Source organism: Manis javanica, chromosome 10 (assembly GCF_040802235.1).
Source record: "Manis javanica isolate MJ-LG chromosome 10, MJ_LKY, whole genome shotgun sequence".
Lineage (NCBI taxonomy): Eukaryota > Metazoa > Chordata > Mammalia > Pholidota > Manidae > Manis > Manis javanica.
In genome coordinates, this window is record NC_133165.1 from 57,718,525 (window position 1) to 57,734,794 (window position 16,270).

The 16,270-nt window shown below is 44.6% G+C and overlaps 1 protein-coding gene across 4 annotated transcripts in view; it reads left to right on the top strand.

Moving 5' to 3' along the window:
• The window catches only part of LOC108401178 (sorting nexin-29), a 585,108-nt gene that overhangs the window by 85,507 nt on the left and 483,331 nt on the right, over positions 1-16,270 (top strand). For all 4 annotated transcript variants that reach the window (XM_073215554.1, XM_073215556.1, XM_073215555.1 and 1 more), the window contains 4 exons: positions 4,267-4,447; positions 7,092-7,162; positions 8,327-8,575; positions 10,506-10,881. In XM_073215554.1, coding sequence (XP_073071655.1) covers positions 4,267-4,447; positions 7,092-7,162; positions 8,327-8,575; positions 10,506-10,881 — 877 coding nt within the window. The remainder of the gene's footprint in view (positions 1-4,266; positions 4,448-7,091; positions 7,163-8,326; positions 8,576-10,505; positions 10,882-16,270) is intronic.

Genomic DNA, 16,270 nt, shown 5'->3' on the forward strand with positions numbered 1-16,270 from the left:
TCCAGATTAAGTAGATGAGAAGAATAAACCTTCTTTGTTTTTTAGGAGTGTAGCTCCTTGTATTTGGGTTTTCTGTTTCTTGTTGAGCAGAGCTTTTTTCGTTTATTTTTCAGGAATGCTTTTTTCATTTATTTTTCAGGAATGCATCTGCCTCTTCAGTGCATGCAGGTATTGCTCAGTGCCTGGCATGTTATCAGTCCTCTATAAATGCTTGTGAATGATTGAAAAACACACCCCATCTTACTGCATTAGGGTTCTTCTGGTTGCAAGTGACAGCAAGCCATTTAGACTTCAGCAAAAAGGGGCACATGTTGACTCAAGTAAGAAAACTAGGGGTTGAGTTGGATTGAGGGGCTCAGCATCCCCCACATCTCTCTCAGCCCCCCTTCTGTCTGGGTTGGCATCTTTCCCAGGTAGGCTCACTCTGCATGATTATGATTATTAGAGCTCCTATTTCTAAAATAGTAGTCAGAAAACTTCTTCCTTAAGGATCAGATAGGATTTTAGGCTTTGTGGGGTAGGATCTCCGTAGTAACTTCCCAGCTCTACCTTCTTAACAGAAAAGCAGCCAAAGACAGTATGTAAAGAGATGGCTGTCACTGTGTTCCAAAAAAACTTTATTAACAAAACAGGTGGTGGGCCAAATGTGGCCCTCTGTTCATTGCTTGCTGACTTCCATTCTTGAAGGAGACAAGGCCTGTGTCCTAGTGGTTCAGGTAGAGGTTGCACAGAAGACCAAGTAGTCCTGGGCTGGGCCTAGGATGAGGCTAGTGAGGTACTCACTTCAGCCTCAAAATTGATGGGAGCACCAAAAACTCAGCTATCAAGAAGAATAATACTTTCATGCAGTATTAATAAAATCAAAATTAATACAGAAAAATCATGATGCACAAAATATCAAACAAGGGCCAGGATGAGGGTGGGTATGAGGGAGGCCAGGCATGGTGCACACCCTGCTGTGGCCAGGTCATTGCCCAGCCTGAGTTGCCTGCCCACCCCTGTGGAAAGGAGAGATTGATAGTGCTGAAGGCAATTTCCCGAGGAGCATGGTTCCCCTTTGGTTCCCGAAGACGGGCGGGATGCTGCTTGCCTACTGGGGTCCTTGGCACTAAGCACTTTCCATGTAAGCTCTATTTTCCTGCTTTTCCCTTTATACCAGACAGCATTTTACAGGTGAGGAAAATGAAGGGCAAAATAAGTTGCCCAAGGTCACACAATGCGTGAACTGATCTTTGAGCCAGAGTTTTTGTCCTCTTTGGCCTCCAAAGTATGAATTCTTGCATTATTGACATCGATTAAAGTTGAGCCTGTTAGGAACCTTACCAGAGGCCCTGTGCTGTCTATCGGTCACCCTCTATTAACAAGTGCCCCCAGGTAGCTCGCTTCAACACTCCCTTCTTGGCTCTTGTTGTTGGCAGATGGCTTTCAGGAGTCCAGAGAAGAAGAAGCCCTTGCCCACTTTTGGAATTAGCCTCTTGTTTCAAAGCAGTGAGAGATTGGTATATATTTCCAAATTAAAGTATAGACACTGCAAGTGAAGTGGCAGGTGAGCTGCACTTTAAATAGGCAACATTAATTCTGGCAGGGGAAGCGCAGCCCTACTGGGATAATCCTTATCATCATCAACATCGCTCTGGCAAGCTTTAGAAGGATTCTGTAGCAGTAAGCAATTTGCAAAATTGAAAGGTGAAAACACACCTTTAAGTGTTTCATGTGTATTCAAGGTCAGAGGGAGGTAACTGCAGTCCTCAGGAAAGGCAGGATGCAGGTGGGAGTCACTTGATTTGAGTTGTGATGGAGTTACAGATGGATTTACACGCTGGTTGATGTGTTTCAGAACAAGTTATTGAATAACCCAGGTCCTACGCCCTGGTTTCTGAGAGAAGCTTCCAGTGGAACCAAGGCAGTAACACTCTTGTACGGTGTGTGCTGATCTTATGGGTTTGGGGAGGGGATTAGTGTGTCATTTGGGGACTGACAGAGATGGCAGTCCTGTGTGAACTGCCCTGTTGGTGGTGTTACCAGTCCCTCTTGAGATGTTTATTTGAAATGATCCTAGAGGTTGGCTCGACCCACAGGTGTTTATGCTCATATGCATATACATTTAGATGCTGTCAACAGAAATGGGAAAAGAGGAAATGACACAAAGGCTCTCGTATAAGAAAGTAATTATTAAACACATGGTGGTTGGTCATCATGGGCTGGGCCTTGAGCTCAGTACTTTACCTCCTGTTCTCCATGGACCCCCAAACCCAGGTGTTTCTTTACTTGGGGGCTTATTTTAAGGAGGAGGAATTGAAGCTTAGCATGGTTGAGTGACCTGCCCAGGGTCATTCCTTGCCTAACCTCCCCCACCTGTTATCCTGTCTGCTAGATGGGATGCTTGTTAGGGACGGGTCCTTCTTATCCCTCCTTGGCAGCCCACACCCTTGCCCAGCTGGTGGCTCCTAGGAAGAATGCAGTCTCTGCTGATGTAACTGAACTGAAATATCAGCATGAGCTTTTGTTGAGCTGGTGTTTGGTTTGAGAAGATGTGTGTATTTGCATCCTTCTGGAAGGAAGACCAAAGATCTTGTCATATTTTCAGAGGGGTCTATGAGCCTGTTTAGCTCCTCGATTAGAATCCCCATCTGGCAGCAGAGACTCAGCATATTCTCTCTGGGGGTAGTAAGCAGTTGTGAACACAATACTTTCAAAGGAAGCAGAGCCTTCCTTCCCTTGTGTGTGGGAAGGCAGCGTGAGGGAGCGGTTTGCAGTCAGCTGTCTCCAGCCTCCTCTTCTGCTGGGCCACTTGCTGACTGTGCATCACTGCACGAGTCACTTCACTTGTCTAGGCCTCGGACTTTGCCTTTGAGATGGAGACAGCCTTGGGGGTTGTGAGAACTGGGGTCAGGTGCAAAGTGTTTAGTGCAATGGTTGAGATGTAGTTAATGCTCAATAAATAGTAGTGGCTGTTGCTTTTGGTGTTATTATTATGAAAAATAACATGAAAAATAGCATGAAAAAGTGTTGATGAGCCAATGTTAAGTAAAGAAAAATTGATCTCAAAATTAGGTATGCACAAGAATTATGACTAAGAAATGTGTGTGAATCAACAGGTGGGATGTGAGAAGATACAATGACTGTTTTGTGGATAAAGACAAACTTACTTAGCTTTCCCTAAAGCCTTAAATCTGTTCCTATTCTCAGATCTATAGCAGTCTCTCCTGGGGAGCTAGGAATGAGAACAATTAGTTATATACAGATGTTCAAAGCAGTATATAGTGAAAACTGGCAATATATCATGTTCCCAGCAGTAGAGAAATAAATTATATTTAACTGGAAAACCATCAAAAATCATGTTTTCAAAGGTCTTTGAGTATTACAGGAAAAATGTTTATGATCTAGATAAGAAATAAACCAGGATAAAAAACTATATATATGTATGTGTGTGTGATGTATATATATATATATATATATACATCACACACACACACACACTCACTATGATGGCATATGGAATTCTGATGACTGCTCTAACAAACCACGTGGCTTTAGGCTTCGAGGCCTAAAGCCACGTGAACTAATTTTCTTACAGTTAGGGAGGGCAGAAGTCCACAGTCAGTCACGCTAGGCTAAAGTCACGACAATGATGGCAGGGCTGCTTCTTTCTGGAAGCCCTAGAGCAGAATCTCTTCTTGCCTCTTCTGACTTCTGGTGGCTTCTGGGATTCCTTGGCTGTGGCCCCATCATCCCACTCTTGGCTTCCTTGGCCATGTTGCCTTGTCCTCTTATACCTCAGATCCCCCTCTGCCTCCCTCTTTTAAAGACTGGAGATTACATTGGGTCCACAGAGACTACCCAGGATAACCTCCCCTTCTCAAGACCCTTAATTTAATCACCTCCACAAAGTCCCTTTTGCCATGTAAGTTAACATTCACAGGTTCCAGGGATTAGGATGTGATTATATTTGGGGGCCATGATTCAGCCTATTGCAGATGTCAGTTTTGTATAAAACAGAAAAGTACAGGAGAAAAGACTGGAAGGAATACTTGACAATGTATTTTCATTTTCTAGGGACAGTGGTCATCTCTAGATGGTAGACTGGGGGGTCATTGTTATGTTTGGCATACTCTCTGGTGTCTGCCTTTTCTGTGTTAAGGAAGTAACTCTTAAAACCCTCAAAACTAAAAAAAAAAAAAAATCCTCGAAACTGCCCAGAGACCATTACCCCAGTGCGTTGTCTGTCCCTGGTGGTGAGCCATGGCCTGTCCACTCTCTCCGCAGAGCCGGTGTTCTGGTTCTACGTGAAAGAGGTCCTCAACAAGCACGAGTTGCAGCGCTTCTGCTCCCTGCGCCACATCACCTCCGACGTGGGCCGTGGCCGGGCCTGGCTGCGCTGTGCCCTCAACGAACACTCGCTGGAGCGCTACCTGCACATGCTCCTGGCCGACCGCGGCAGGCTCAGGTACCTGATGCGGGGCTGGGAGGGCGTGTAGCCAAAGGGTTAGAGTCGTGCAACCTGCAGTCAGCCTGCCTAGGTTTGCATCCTAGTCCCTCCCTGTGGGACAAGTAGGTTCCCCTTCAAGAGCCCCAGTCGTTCAGCTGTGCTATGAGGCATTTGGTGGGAGAGTAACTGGAACTGCCTGTAAAGGGTTCAGCATGGCTCCTGTGTGCAGCGAGGGTGCTTGACGCTGTTACTGGTAAAGCCACAGGTGTGCAGAAGCTGGCTGTCTTAGGACGCAGTGAGCTTTTAGTTTGGGCTTCTTTCAGATTCAGAGCTTCTTTCTCTTTAGATGTGGGGTATTTAGGACTCGGTTTCATATTTGGTCTTTCCATGTGTGCTGGGTTCTTTACAACTTCTGGATTTTTGAAGTTACTCCATCCCAAACTGACTGAAAAAATATGGAAGTTTTATGTTGGGGAGAGAAGTCATTTGTCATTTAAGAAGAATGAATTCTATTATGTTTTCTTTTTTTCTTGCTCATAAACAAAAAGTTCACTCTGTCACTTACTATAGGGCAGGCCATGCTGCCATAACAAACACCACGAAACTCCCAGTGGCTGAGATAGCCACATGTATTTCCTCTCCCTGCTGCAAGTCTGTCATGGCTGCGTAGGGGTTTCTCATCTCAGGACCCAGGCTGACTGCAGGCGCAGTTTCTGTAAATGCTTTCACAATTGCCAAGGCAGGACTAGAGGATGTGGTTGAACAAAGCACTGACTTTTTAAGCTTTTGCCTGCAGGGTTACTTCACTTTCACTCACATTTCATTGGCAGCAAGTCACATGGCCAAAGGCACGCTCAGCTTTGGGGAGTATGGCTGTCCCCAGCGATGTGGCTGAAGCACTGAATATGCATCAGCCATAGTGCGGCCGGCCACATTCCCGTCAGAAATGCCTGACTATTCTCCTTTTTCCTGTATTCATGATGTTTATGATGTCTCTGTTTTTGTCTCTGTCTCTGTTATTTTCCTTCTGAGAATGGTGGACAAGACATGTCATTTTGTGTCACCAGAGGGACAGTAATCGATCCTGTCCTGGTCCCTTGACTAACTTCCACATCAGCAGTGCCCAGATCCTCAACTTTGAAATTTCATATAATTAAATAATCTGGCACTTCATTAGTGCCATGGTGCATTCCTGTGATGTCATATCTTGCTGTGTGTTTCCTGCTCAAGTCTCCTCTTGTGTTTCTTCTGCTCCTTGTGGTCATCCAGTAATGATACCAGTCACCCATTAGGCGTTCTGGAAAGGTACACTAAGGCTCTTACAAATACCCTCGAAGTTCTCCCGTGGATGTTGCCTGTGGCTCCTTGTCCAGTTGTGTGCCCAGATTGTGGGTCTGAAATGGGGCGGTTGGGGGCCAAGATGACTGGCACTGGCTTTTCTTGTGTGCTGCTTGGGGTCTGAGGCGGGAAGCTGTGAACGTCTGTGTGTAAGCATTAACCAGCTTTAGTTATGGAGAACATACTCATGTTTCTTACAATAAATTTTCATGAAGCTCTTCCCAGCAGATCATTTGCAAGTAGTTCAAAGTTGTACACTCACTCTCAAGGCAGCCTTTAACTATGAACAATTGAAGTGAATCCAGCTGTTAAGGATCACACTTGATCTTACCTGAATCACTAGCCACTTACCCAACTCAGTGTGGGAAAACCAGATTAATTGACATGCATGAAAACTGGCTCAGATTTTTAAAGAATTACAATTTTGGAAATCAGAGGTATGGTTGCAAAGTGTAGTTTGGGCTTCCACTGATATTCTGCTGGGTGACTATTGAAAGTGATGCATCTCTGTTCTCTTTTTGTTAGTTGTATTCAGTCACTAGAGCAGCTAATGTATCCAATTGCTGCTGAGTTGTAGGTCACTCATCACTGACTGTGCTTTAGTGAAACTGAGCTTTCACTCCATTAACTTAGAGTTCTCAGGCCTGGCAGGGAAGGAAGTCGGGGGTTGAAGATATTTACTTGATATTACTTAGCAGGGGGTTGGAAAGAGAGCTGGGGAATTGCACTGGGAGACCTGCTTTTGAGCCCTGGCTGTACCATTTATTGCCAGATGACCTTGGACAGACCCTGTAGGCCTCTCTGAGCACCCCCACCCACCTCACACATACACACTGCCATTTGGATTTGTGGGGCTCTTTTTAGCTTCACAGGCCTTGTGAGGGATGACTTGGACTTTGGGGTCTGCAGCCCAAGCAGATGTTACATACTGGTACCCTGGCTGATGGAGCCATGGAATTCCAATTTCGTTCTGAAATTGTCTCTCCTTGTGTTAGCCCAGTCAGGGGTCTTTCCATTTCATGGAGACACTGCTTGAGTGCAAGTCACCCCTCTGTTTGTTCCCTTCTCCTTTGCTGCTTCAGAACTATCATGTTTACATCTCATGCCTATTTCAGCACTCTGAAACTCGGGGGACCCTAGAGTCATAGGATATATGTTCAACCCTTTGTTTATAAAGGAAGCTTCAGTCCAGCAGCCACCTCATATATCCACTCTGGGATGACCAGGCATGGATTTTCCAGGGAGCCATCTAATGGAATTGTCTGGCTAATGGATGCAGAGAACCACTATTCAGAGCTTTTTCCCTTTCTCTTTCAATTTGCAGCACTTTTTATGAAGACTGGTCTTTTGTGATGGATGAAGAAAGATCTAGCATGCTTCCTACCATGGCAGCTGGTAAGCCTGGCCAAGGCCAGGGGTGATGGGCCCTGTGAGGCTTGGTGAGCAGAGGCTGCCTGGGAGTGAATTTATAACTCCAAGGGATGCTGTGGTTTTCCCCATCCCTGACCAACTTTATGAGTCACTTGCCACTGTCCTTCCTTTAGCATACTGAGCATTGAGTCCATTTCTCTAGAATTTGATAGTCTGGCAGGGAAAGCATGGGATTGAGGGGGTTTGGGCTGTGGCTTTGCAAGTATAATATAAAGATCTGGGGAATTGGAGGTGGGAGACCTGCCTTTGAAGCCTGGCTCTACCCCTTACTGGCTGGTGCAGACCCATCACCTTTGTTACCTTTACTTTCCTCCTGTGCGCGGGGAAGGTGGGGATCCGGTAGCATAGCAGTCCCTGTAATGGGGCTGTGTGATATGGAGTCATGTACATGATTTGCCAATGTGGAAACCCTGGACTGATGTCAGCTGGTGAATTGTTAAATTGCTTATCAAAGGATGAACCCGACACAAGTGGGTAACCTGCTTCTTTTTTCCAAATCCTTTGTTGCCTCCTCTTTTTTTGTTCTCCTGAAAGTTTTTGCTAAGTCCTAAACATTGAAAGTTATGTTAGTTTTGTCCATTGAAGAGGAAAAGTCAGGGGGTGACCATGATTCCTTCTGTGGGCTAAGGGATACCAGTACAAGTTTTTATGTAAAGTAATAATAATGATAGTAATAATGATATTGGCACACAGTTTTTGATTGCCTCTGAGCCAAGTGTTTTTTGTGGGTGATGATCCTTAATAGTTACCCTGTGAAAGAGATATTGTTGTCTCCATTTTACAGGTAAGGAAACGAAAGCTCAGGTAGGTTATAAATGACTTGACCAAGGTCTCATAGCTAGTAAGTGGCCATGCTGGGTTTCACCCCAGGCAGTCTGACCCCCAAACTTACTACTTATCCTCCCCTTGGTTGACTTATTTGCATCTGTCTTCCTGACAGAAAGGGAGAGAATTTGGAAAGATTCAACATCTGTGGTGGCTGGTGTCTTCTGACCCCAGCTTTGCAGGAGGTCTTTATTAACATTTAAGATCAGTGTGTACTGTACCAACTGCAGCTTGTTTATCGTGTTGGGGTCACAACTGGGTTTTCAACAGCAGACACTCCAGACTTTCCCCTTTTTCTGGCAGGTTTGAACTCTATACTCTTTGCAATTAACATTGACAACAAGGACTTAAATGGTCAGAGTAAGTTTGCTCCTACTGTCTCAGACCTGCTAAAAGAGTCAACACAGAATGTGACCTCCTTGCTGAAGGAATCCACGCAAGGAGTGAGCAGCCTTTTTAGGGAGATCACGGCCTCCTCTGCAGTCTCTAGCCTCATCAGACCTGAGCAGGAGACCGACCCTCTGCCTGTCGTGTCCAAGCATGTCACTGCTGGTAAGTGAGAAGGGGCGTGTGAGGCAGAGCAGAGGGGGTTGGGTGAAAAGATGACAGACTGGGGCGAGGTGGGCACAACTCACATCTGAAAGTGCTGAGGGGAATGAAATCTGATGCACCTGTCTGTCCAGGTCATGTTTGTGTTTATTTGTCTTGCCTTTAATTTGTTTGGAAGGGACCTGAGAGCCTTCTTGAAATTTGGTGATGATAAGGTAGGAGAGCAAACAGCTCAAATGAACAAAGTAAAGGTTGGGGTGTGGTGGTCACATGAAGCCAGGTGAGGCTGCTCTTCATTTATCCCCATCCATTCTTTTGTTGTTCATTTATTGCATGCTGAGTAAGAAGATTACTAGCGTTTAGCCTACAGTCTCCTTTCGGATGGGTGGGGGTAGACATTTAATGACAAATTATACAAATAATTTGTTATCCTGGCAAATGGGATGGAAGCCAAGCATAGGGAGCTATGGGAAATGCATACTGTTAAGGGATGACATTTCAATGGAGGCTACAGGGAAGAGAGCAGTTGAGCAGCTTTGACTCTAGGCCACCAGGAGGCAAGAGAAAGTTGATTCCACTAAGATTAATTTTGCGAGAAGTTTATAATACCCATGAGCCTTCGGGGACACCCAGAATGTTGTTGCAGCAAAATTGGAAATTAGGGGTTAAGTTCTTAGTCCTAGTATTCTCAAGTCCCTTGAACAAGGCAGTAATCATGGTCATCTCTCTGGAATTATTGATGGTGAAAGTGCAGAATCTCATGGAGCGTTTGGTATATACTGACTTTTCTGTCTTGCCTTCTTCTCCAGCAGAGACCCCATGAAAATGACCTAAGACTGAGGACTGTTCTGCACTTTGCATAGCAGAGACCCAAAGATGTGTTCTTTCCATCCATTCTGGGGACTCTGCTTTGTCTGGGGACATTGCCTCAGGGTGTGATACTTGGGGAGCATCACCCCATCACACCTTGGTTTAGATGGAATGGAGTCTTTTGAATCAGCTCACAGTATCTCACACCCATATTTGATGATTAACATGGGTGAATAAACTGCCTCATCTAAGTTCTGGTTACCACAGTAATCTTGATTTCAGTTTTACTTAGCCTTTGCTGTTTAACAAAGAGCTCCAGAAGGTAGTGGCTTAAAACAACCACAATTCAATATTTTTTAATGAGTTGGCAGGATGGTTCTTCTGTTGGGTTCACTTGGCTCACTTCTGGGGCTGCATTGAGCTGGTGGCCAAGCTGGAAGATCTGTGATGGCCCCACTCAAGTGTCTGGAATTAGTGTTCACTATTGGCTGGGGTGGCTGTATATGGCCTCTCATCCTCAATAAACTAGGCTAGCTTCCTTCCATGGTAGTTTCAGGGCAGCATTCCAAGAGGGCACAACACGTCTTGATGCCTAGGCTGTAGAACTGTCACGCTGCATTATGTCTGCCACATTCTGTTGGTAAAAGCAGAACACTAAGCCATCTCACATTCAGGGGGGTAGAGAAATAGATAGCATCTGTGAGGGAGGAGCAGAAAGGTCCCACTGTCAGGGGCATTGGGTAGAAATAGGAGGAACTATAGCCATTGAACAATTGATTTCCACCCCTAAACTGGTTTTCTTGGTCTCATTTGCCAGCCATGAGAGTATTTTCCAAAGTGAACAATGAAAATCATTTCTATAATGGTAGCATCCTTTGAATCAAAGTTCTTAGAAGTATTGCTTAGAAGGAACAATTTTAATGTATTTTATTTAAATTGTATTTGTTTAAATGAGAACATCCATTTTGTTCCATCTCAAAGATAACAAAAAAATATGAATTTACCTTAAATTTATTTTTTCACTAGAATAATAGAGGACTTTCCACAATCTAGAGGCAAAAATGGTTTGATCCTGTCTTTATCTTGCCTACTTTTTCTTACGTCTTATCTTTTCTTTTGCCAGATGCCAGATGTAAAAAGGAGCGGAAGAAGAAAAAGAAGGTGACCAACATCATCTCATTTGATGATGAGGAAGATGAGCAGAACTCTGGGGAGGTTTTCAAAAAGATTCCTGGGGCAGGGGAGAGCTCGGAGGAGAATTCTGACCGCTCCTCGGTCAATATCATGTCAGCCTTTGAAAGCCCCTTTGGCCCAAATTCCAATGGAAGTCAGAGCAGCAACTCATGGAAAATTGATTCTCTGTCTCTGAACGGGGAGTTTGGGTACCAGAAGCTCGATGTGAAAAGCATCGATGACGAGGACGTGGACGAAAACGAGGACGATGTGTACGGGCACATGTCAGGCAGGAAGTGTGCAGGCCACTTGGAGTCCCCTGAGAAGTACGTTGCACTAGCACTTTTAGCAGAGGGTGTGGTACATTCATTAATGCATTGCTTTCTCTTTCTGCACTATTGGGTGAAATAAGGCCGCAAGTTTTTTTGTGTTTAGGGCACCATTCATTTTTCAGATCTCCATTTAGGAGGAAGGAGTGTGCACTTGCTCTTCTCCTGAGATCTTGGGAAGGGTAATGCATTTCAAGGTACTTACCCCAAAGGTGGTGTCAAGAAGCATGCCTTGAAATTCTTGCTTTATACATACATCGTTTGTTTCCGTTGTTTGGGTTTTCCTCACATCTCTAACTTGCCACTACCCAGGGGAGCTCAGGAGAAAGGCAGGGTTATACTAGAGAATAGTTGTGGGCTGGTAACTTCTCTGTTTATCTATAAGGGTGTGAACAGCCCTCATTCACTGTGCCTGCGGCTGTAGCACTGGGCATGCAGTAGGTTTATACCTGCGGGAGGGGCTGGATGCACAGGAAGGCACAAAGCAGGAAAGCATAGTTAAGAGCTTGGATCTTGGAATCAAGACAAGCTGGGTTCTCATTTACTTGCTACATGGCTTAGGCTGGCCAAAGTGGGCTAAGTTACTCCACCAGCTGAGCTTCAGGCCTCATCAGAGACCTGGGAGGGAAACAGCACCTGCTTTGTGGAGTTGTCAAGTTGATGGGCTACTTCCTGTGTGTGGGGCCTTTGGCACTGGGCCTGGCATGTTGAGGAAGGTGACACAGGTCAGCTGCTGTTATGCTGCTCTTGTGAGATTTCCTGTGCTTGGTTTTATCTTCATGCCAGATAAGCTAGTTACCTCTTCATATGGGCTTTACAGTGAACAGTGCCACCCTAATCATGGCCGACTTCCAGAGTGTGAAGTGAAGATGCTGAGACCCCCTGGTATGGTCAAGGGGGACAGCATGTCTCCAGCCCTCAGCTTTTCATCTTCATGTTGTTTTAGTATGATTTTTTTTCTTTCTCATGAGACTATGCCTGGTTTTGTTTTTCATTTTTACTTATGTCCTCATTCACATGGATACCTGCATTATTGATCATCCGTGATATGCCAGGCATGGCAAGCTGCTTGCTAACTTTATCGTAATTATTAGAGCTGCCCTGGGAGGTTAGTGGGAGTCACTTCCACTTGGTGGATGAAAGGACAGGATTCAGTAGAGAGCTCAGATTGGTTAGAGCAATTCCAAAGGCTGGGATTAAGGGTAGGTTATGTTGTGCTCCAAAGCTTATACTGTCAAATATTCTCCATGATTTTACATAATTGTGAATATCGATTGGTTGACATTCAGTCAGATCAGTATGTCATGACTTGCTTAAAAGTTCCCCCGTTGTTGAGTGTTTAAATTGTTGGCTTTTTTGTTTTGATTTTTGCTTTTTTATTATCAGCCATTTGGAAATGAGTCTTTTCATGCACAAGTTTTTTTCCTACTCCTGAAGTGTTTGTTAGGGCAGTGTCCCAAAGCAGTGCTTGAGCTCCTGGGGTATGAATGTTTTATACCTGGGATCCAGGTCTTGTCACCTGCTGTGTTAGTCAGATTCTCAGGGAAACAGATCCAGTAGGATATGTGTGTATGTCTACACAGGTATAGTACGTCCCCTTATACACGGTTTCAGTTACCCACAGTCAATGACAGTCCCGAAGCAGGTGATCCTCTTGACGTTTTGTCAAGTCAGTAGTAGCCTAACACTACGTCATAGTGCCTATGTCACTTCATTTCATCACATAGACATTTTATTATCTCACATTATCATCAGAAGGGTGAGTACAGTACAATAAGATGTTTTGAGAAAAGGAGAGACCACAGTCAAATTTTACACTACATTGTTATAATTTTGCTATTTTATTACTAAAATTAGTGATTTTTTACCATGCCTGACTTATAAATTAAACTTTGTCATAGCATATATGTATAGGAAAAAAATATGGCTTGGATAGGGTTCCATTCTCTGCAGTTTTAGGCAATCTTGGAATCTTGGAATGATCCCTCTGGAAAAGCAGGGAACCGCTGTATACATGTATATACCTGCCTCCCTCCCTCCCTACTTCTGTCTGTCTAGAGACACTTATTTTAAGGAATTGGCTCATGTGATTATTGAAGCTTGACAAATCAAAATCTGCAGGTTAGGCTGACAGGCTGGAGCCTAGGGAGGAGTTTCAGTTTGAGTCCAAGAGTAGTCCGATGGCAGGGTTTCTTCTCCTTTGAGGGATCTCAGGCTTTTTCTATCGAGACCTTAAACTGCTTGGGTGAGGCCCACCCAAATTATGGAGGGTGATCTACTTTACTCACAATCTACTGATTTAAAATGTTAATCCCATCTAAAAAATACCTTCACAGAAATATCTAGAATAACTTTTAATCAAATACCTGGGTACTGTGGCCTTGCCAACTTGACACATAAAAGTAACTATCACTGTTACATTTTGTTCTTAATCTGAGTCTTGTAGGAAATGTGCTTTGCATTCTGTGTCTCTATAGGTGAGTGAATCTCTGAGTTGATTTACTCTGTGGGTTTTTTTTTTTGTCTCGGATGCAGTCCTTACTGACTGGTGCCACTGAAGGGAGCCTGAAGGGAAGGCCAGCTTGTGAGCGAAGGTAGCTGTTGTCATTGTGATGGTGAAACACAAAACAGGGTAGAGGGACCTTTACAGGGGCCTGGGCCCTCCAAGACCACTGGGCCTCCCCTGGATTATAGACAGCTTCTCCCTGGCATAAAGAGGGGATTTTGATTGAACATTCCACTGAACATCTTGGGGTAAAACAGAGGAAGGATGAGATGGCCTACTGAGTAATACTTCCCTTTGATTCCAAGCTAAAGTTCACAGGAAAGGTCTAGGAGCCCAGAGGGGCCAGATTGACAGCACAGCCAGATCTGTGGGGAGAGTGGCTAGGCCACTAGGAGCACATTGTGGATTGCCATAGCCTCTGGCAAAGTCACCTTTCTGATTGTCTTTAAGATGCACTGTTGGCCAAAAGTTGCATTTACACCATTGTTTTCTGGTCAGCAAACCTTTCCTTCAATAACTGAGGAAAAATCTTGTCCCTCTGCCTCGATATTTACAGGCATTGGCTTTGCTTTTTGTTTTTCTCTTGAAAGGATAATACCTTTATCAGGGAAAGGGGTTTTCTGTCACTTCCTGTATGCCCTGTGATACCAATAGGGAAGTGGGGTGAGAACATAATTCAGAAAGAATTACAAACATATGGAAAAACGTTGTACCTCACTAGCAATTCTGCAAATGCAACGTGAGATCAGACACCATATTTTGCCTGTCATATTTGCCAAGATTTAAAACGAGAGCTGTATAGAAGGACAACCCTGGGGGCAAGGCTTACGCTCAGCGGGTCTCAGTCCCGGTGTCTTCCAGGCGCACAGTGGGCGTCAGCCGTGGAAAGAGTGATGAGGCAGGGCGGGTGCACAGAGTGTCTTCAGAGAGAGTCATGTCAACGGCCCTCTGGGGGAAGAGGTGGACATAATGTCAGGAGCCTTAAAAATGTTTATGCACTTGATTTAGCAATTCCACTGCTGGGAATCTACCCTGTGGACATCTCAGGAGAAAGGTTCTGCATCCACATACACAGTCTTTGTTTAGAGAGGCAGAACATGGGGATCTACCTACACGAGCAGCCACAGAGCAGCAGCAGTTCATAGCAGAATGTTTGGTGGTGTAAACGTTTAACTTAATATCCTAACGCATAGGATCTTATACATCTTCAATGATATTTGAGTATCTGGGTAGTATGAATACAAACTCACTCATTAATGTTGAATGATAAAAGCAAAATGTAAAATCCTGTATTTAGTTTCATTACAACCTTGTAAAGAAAAGTTTATTTGGAAAGAAAGGAAAATGACACTAAGGAAGTAGTATCTAACCCATTAGTTGTGTTTTGGGTGATGTGGCTTTGGAAATGTATTTTTTCTCTTCTTGTTGGTTTTTCATAGGTTTTAAAATAAGTCTTACCCAAAAATAAGCAATAGCCATTATGTTTTTAAGCCAACTGTGGCACCATATTCTGGATTGGTCCATGCCTTAGGAATCACTTCAATTTAACTCATTTTGAGGTAGTGGCTCTTGGCCACTTTTACTTGGAGTCCAAACCTCAGCAGGTGGGGTGTGGCTTCACCTTGCACTCTGCACATATTTCTGGGAAGTGGCAAGATTTCTTCTTAGAAATAAGCAGGAAAGCCCACTAGCTTGGAGCCTGGGCAATGGCCAGGAAAGGGTAGGTGGTTTTCCTGCTTCCTGAGGAGCGACAGCCTCTGGGTGTCCAGGAGTCCCCTTGGTCACCAGCTGCTTTGTCAGAGCCCTGGGAGGGCGGTTCTTTGTAGATTTTATAGATACACAGCCAAGATCACCTCAGAACCTGGTGCAAGTTTTGTTCTGCCACCGGGCGCACAGGTGGGAATGCTTCCTCTTTTGGATCCAGTTTACTGTCTGTGGGTCTCATTGTGTGTGCTACCTGCAGGATTAGATGAAAAGCTTTGCAAAAATTCTGTTAGGATTATTTCCCCTTATTTCTTGCTTAGTGTCAAATGTATGACCAAAAGCTGGAGAGATGGGAAGGAGACTCTGTATTTGACAGGCCTTGAAGTGAGGGGCGCATTCGCCTGCAGGCCAAATCCACCTGGAAGCTGAGCGTGGCTGTTATATGTTTTTTAAAGGGTTGTTAAAAAAAACACAACAACAATAAAGAATACTTATAGCCACAAGGCCTGGAATATTGACTGTCTGGACCTTTGCAGAAACATTTTGTTGACCCCTGCTCTTAACAAAAGAAAAACCATGTACTTCACGTCACATGCTGGGCAGTGGGTCTGGAAGACCTGGGCTGGACTCCTGCAACCCTTGGTTCTGTCCAAGGTGATAAACTTGGACAAATCACACAATCTCTTTGGATTTTTGTCCTCTTTTCCCTGCTTCTTCCCTCCCTGTTTCTCCTCCCCTCCCTCTTTGCCTGCCTTCCTTCTCTATTAAGTAGGTATGATTAAGATCTGCTTTGGTCTTACTTACAACTGAGTTACAGAGTGATTTTATGAGCTTTAAAGCATGCCACAAATCCATCCTGTTATTTATTAATGTTTCCTAATGGCCCAGAGGCAAATGCTGTGCTGGGCAAATCCTTGCCCTAATTCACCTGGCATTGCAAAGACTGTATGGGTTGGTTTTGTGCTTTGACAATATAACAGATCATATGCGTCTGGTTAATATTTGAACTGACCCCCTTTCTTGGAAGAGACCCAGGTATGATCTGGTCTGATTCTGTCCTCTTACTCAGGAGGGTTTGAGAACCAGTGAGGTGAAGCCCGAGGTCACATGGCTGCCATCACTTCAGGACCTGGAATGCACTGTGCTTCCTCCTGCTCCAGCACTTAGCATGTGCTG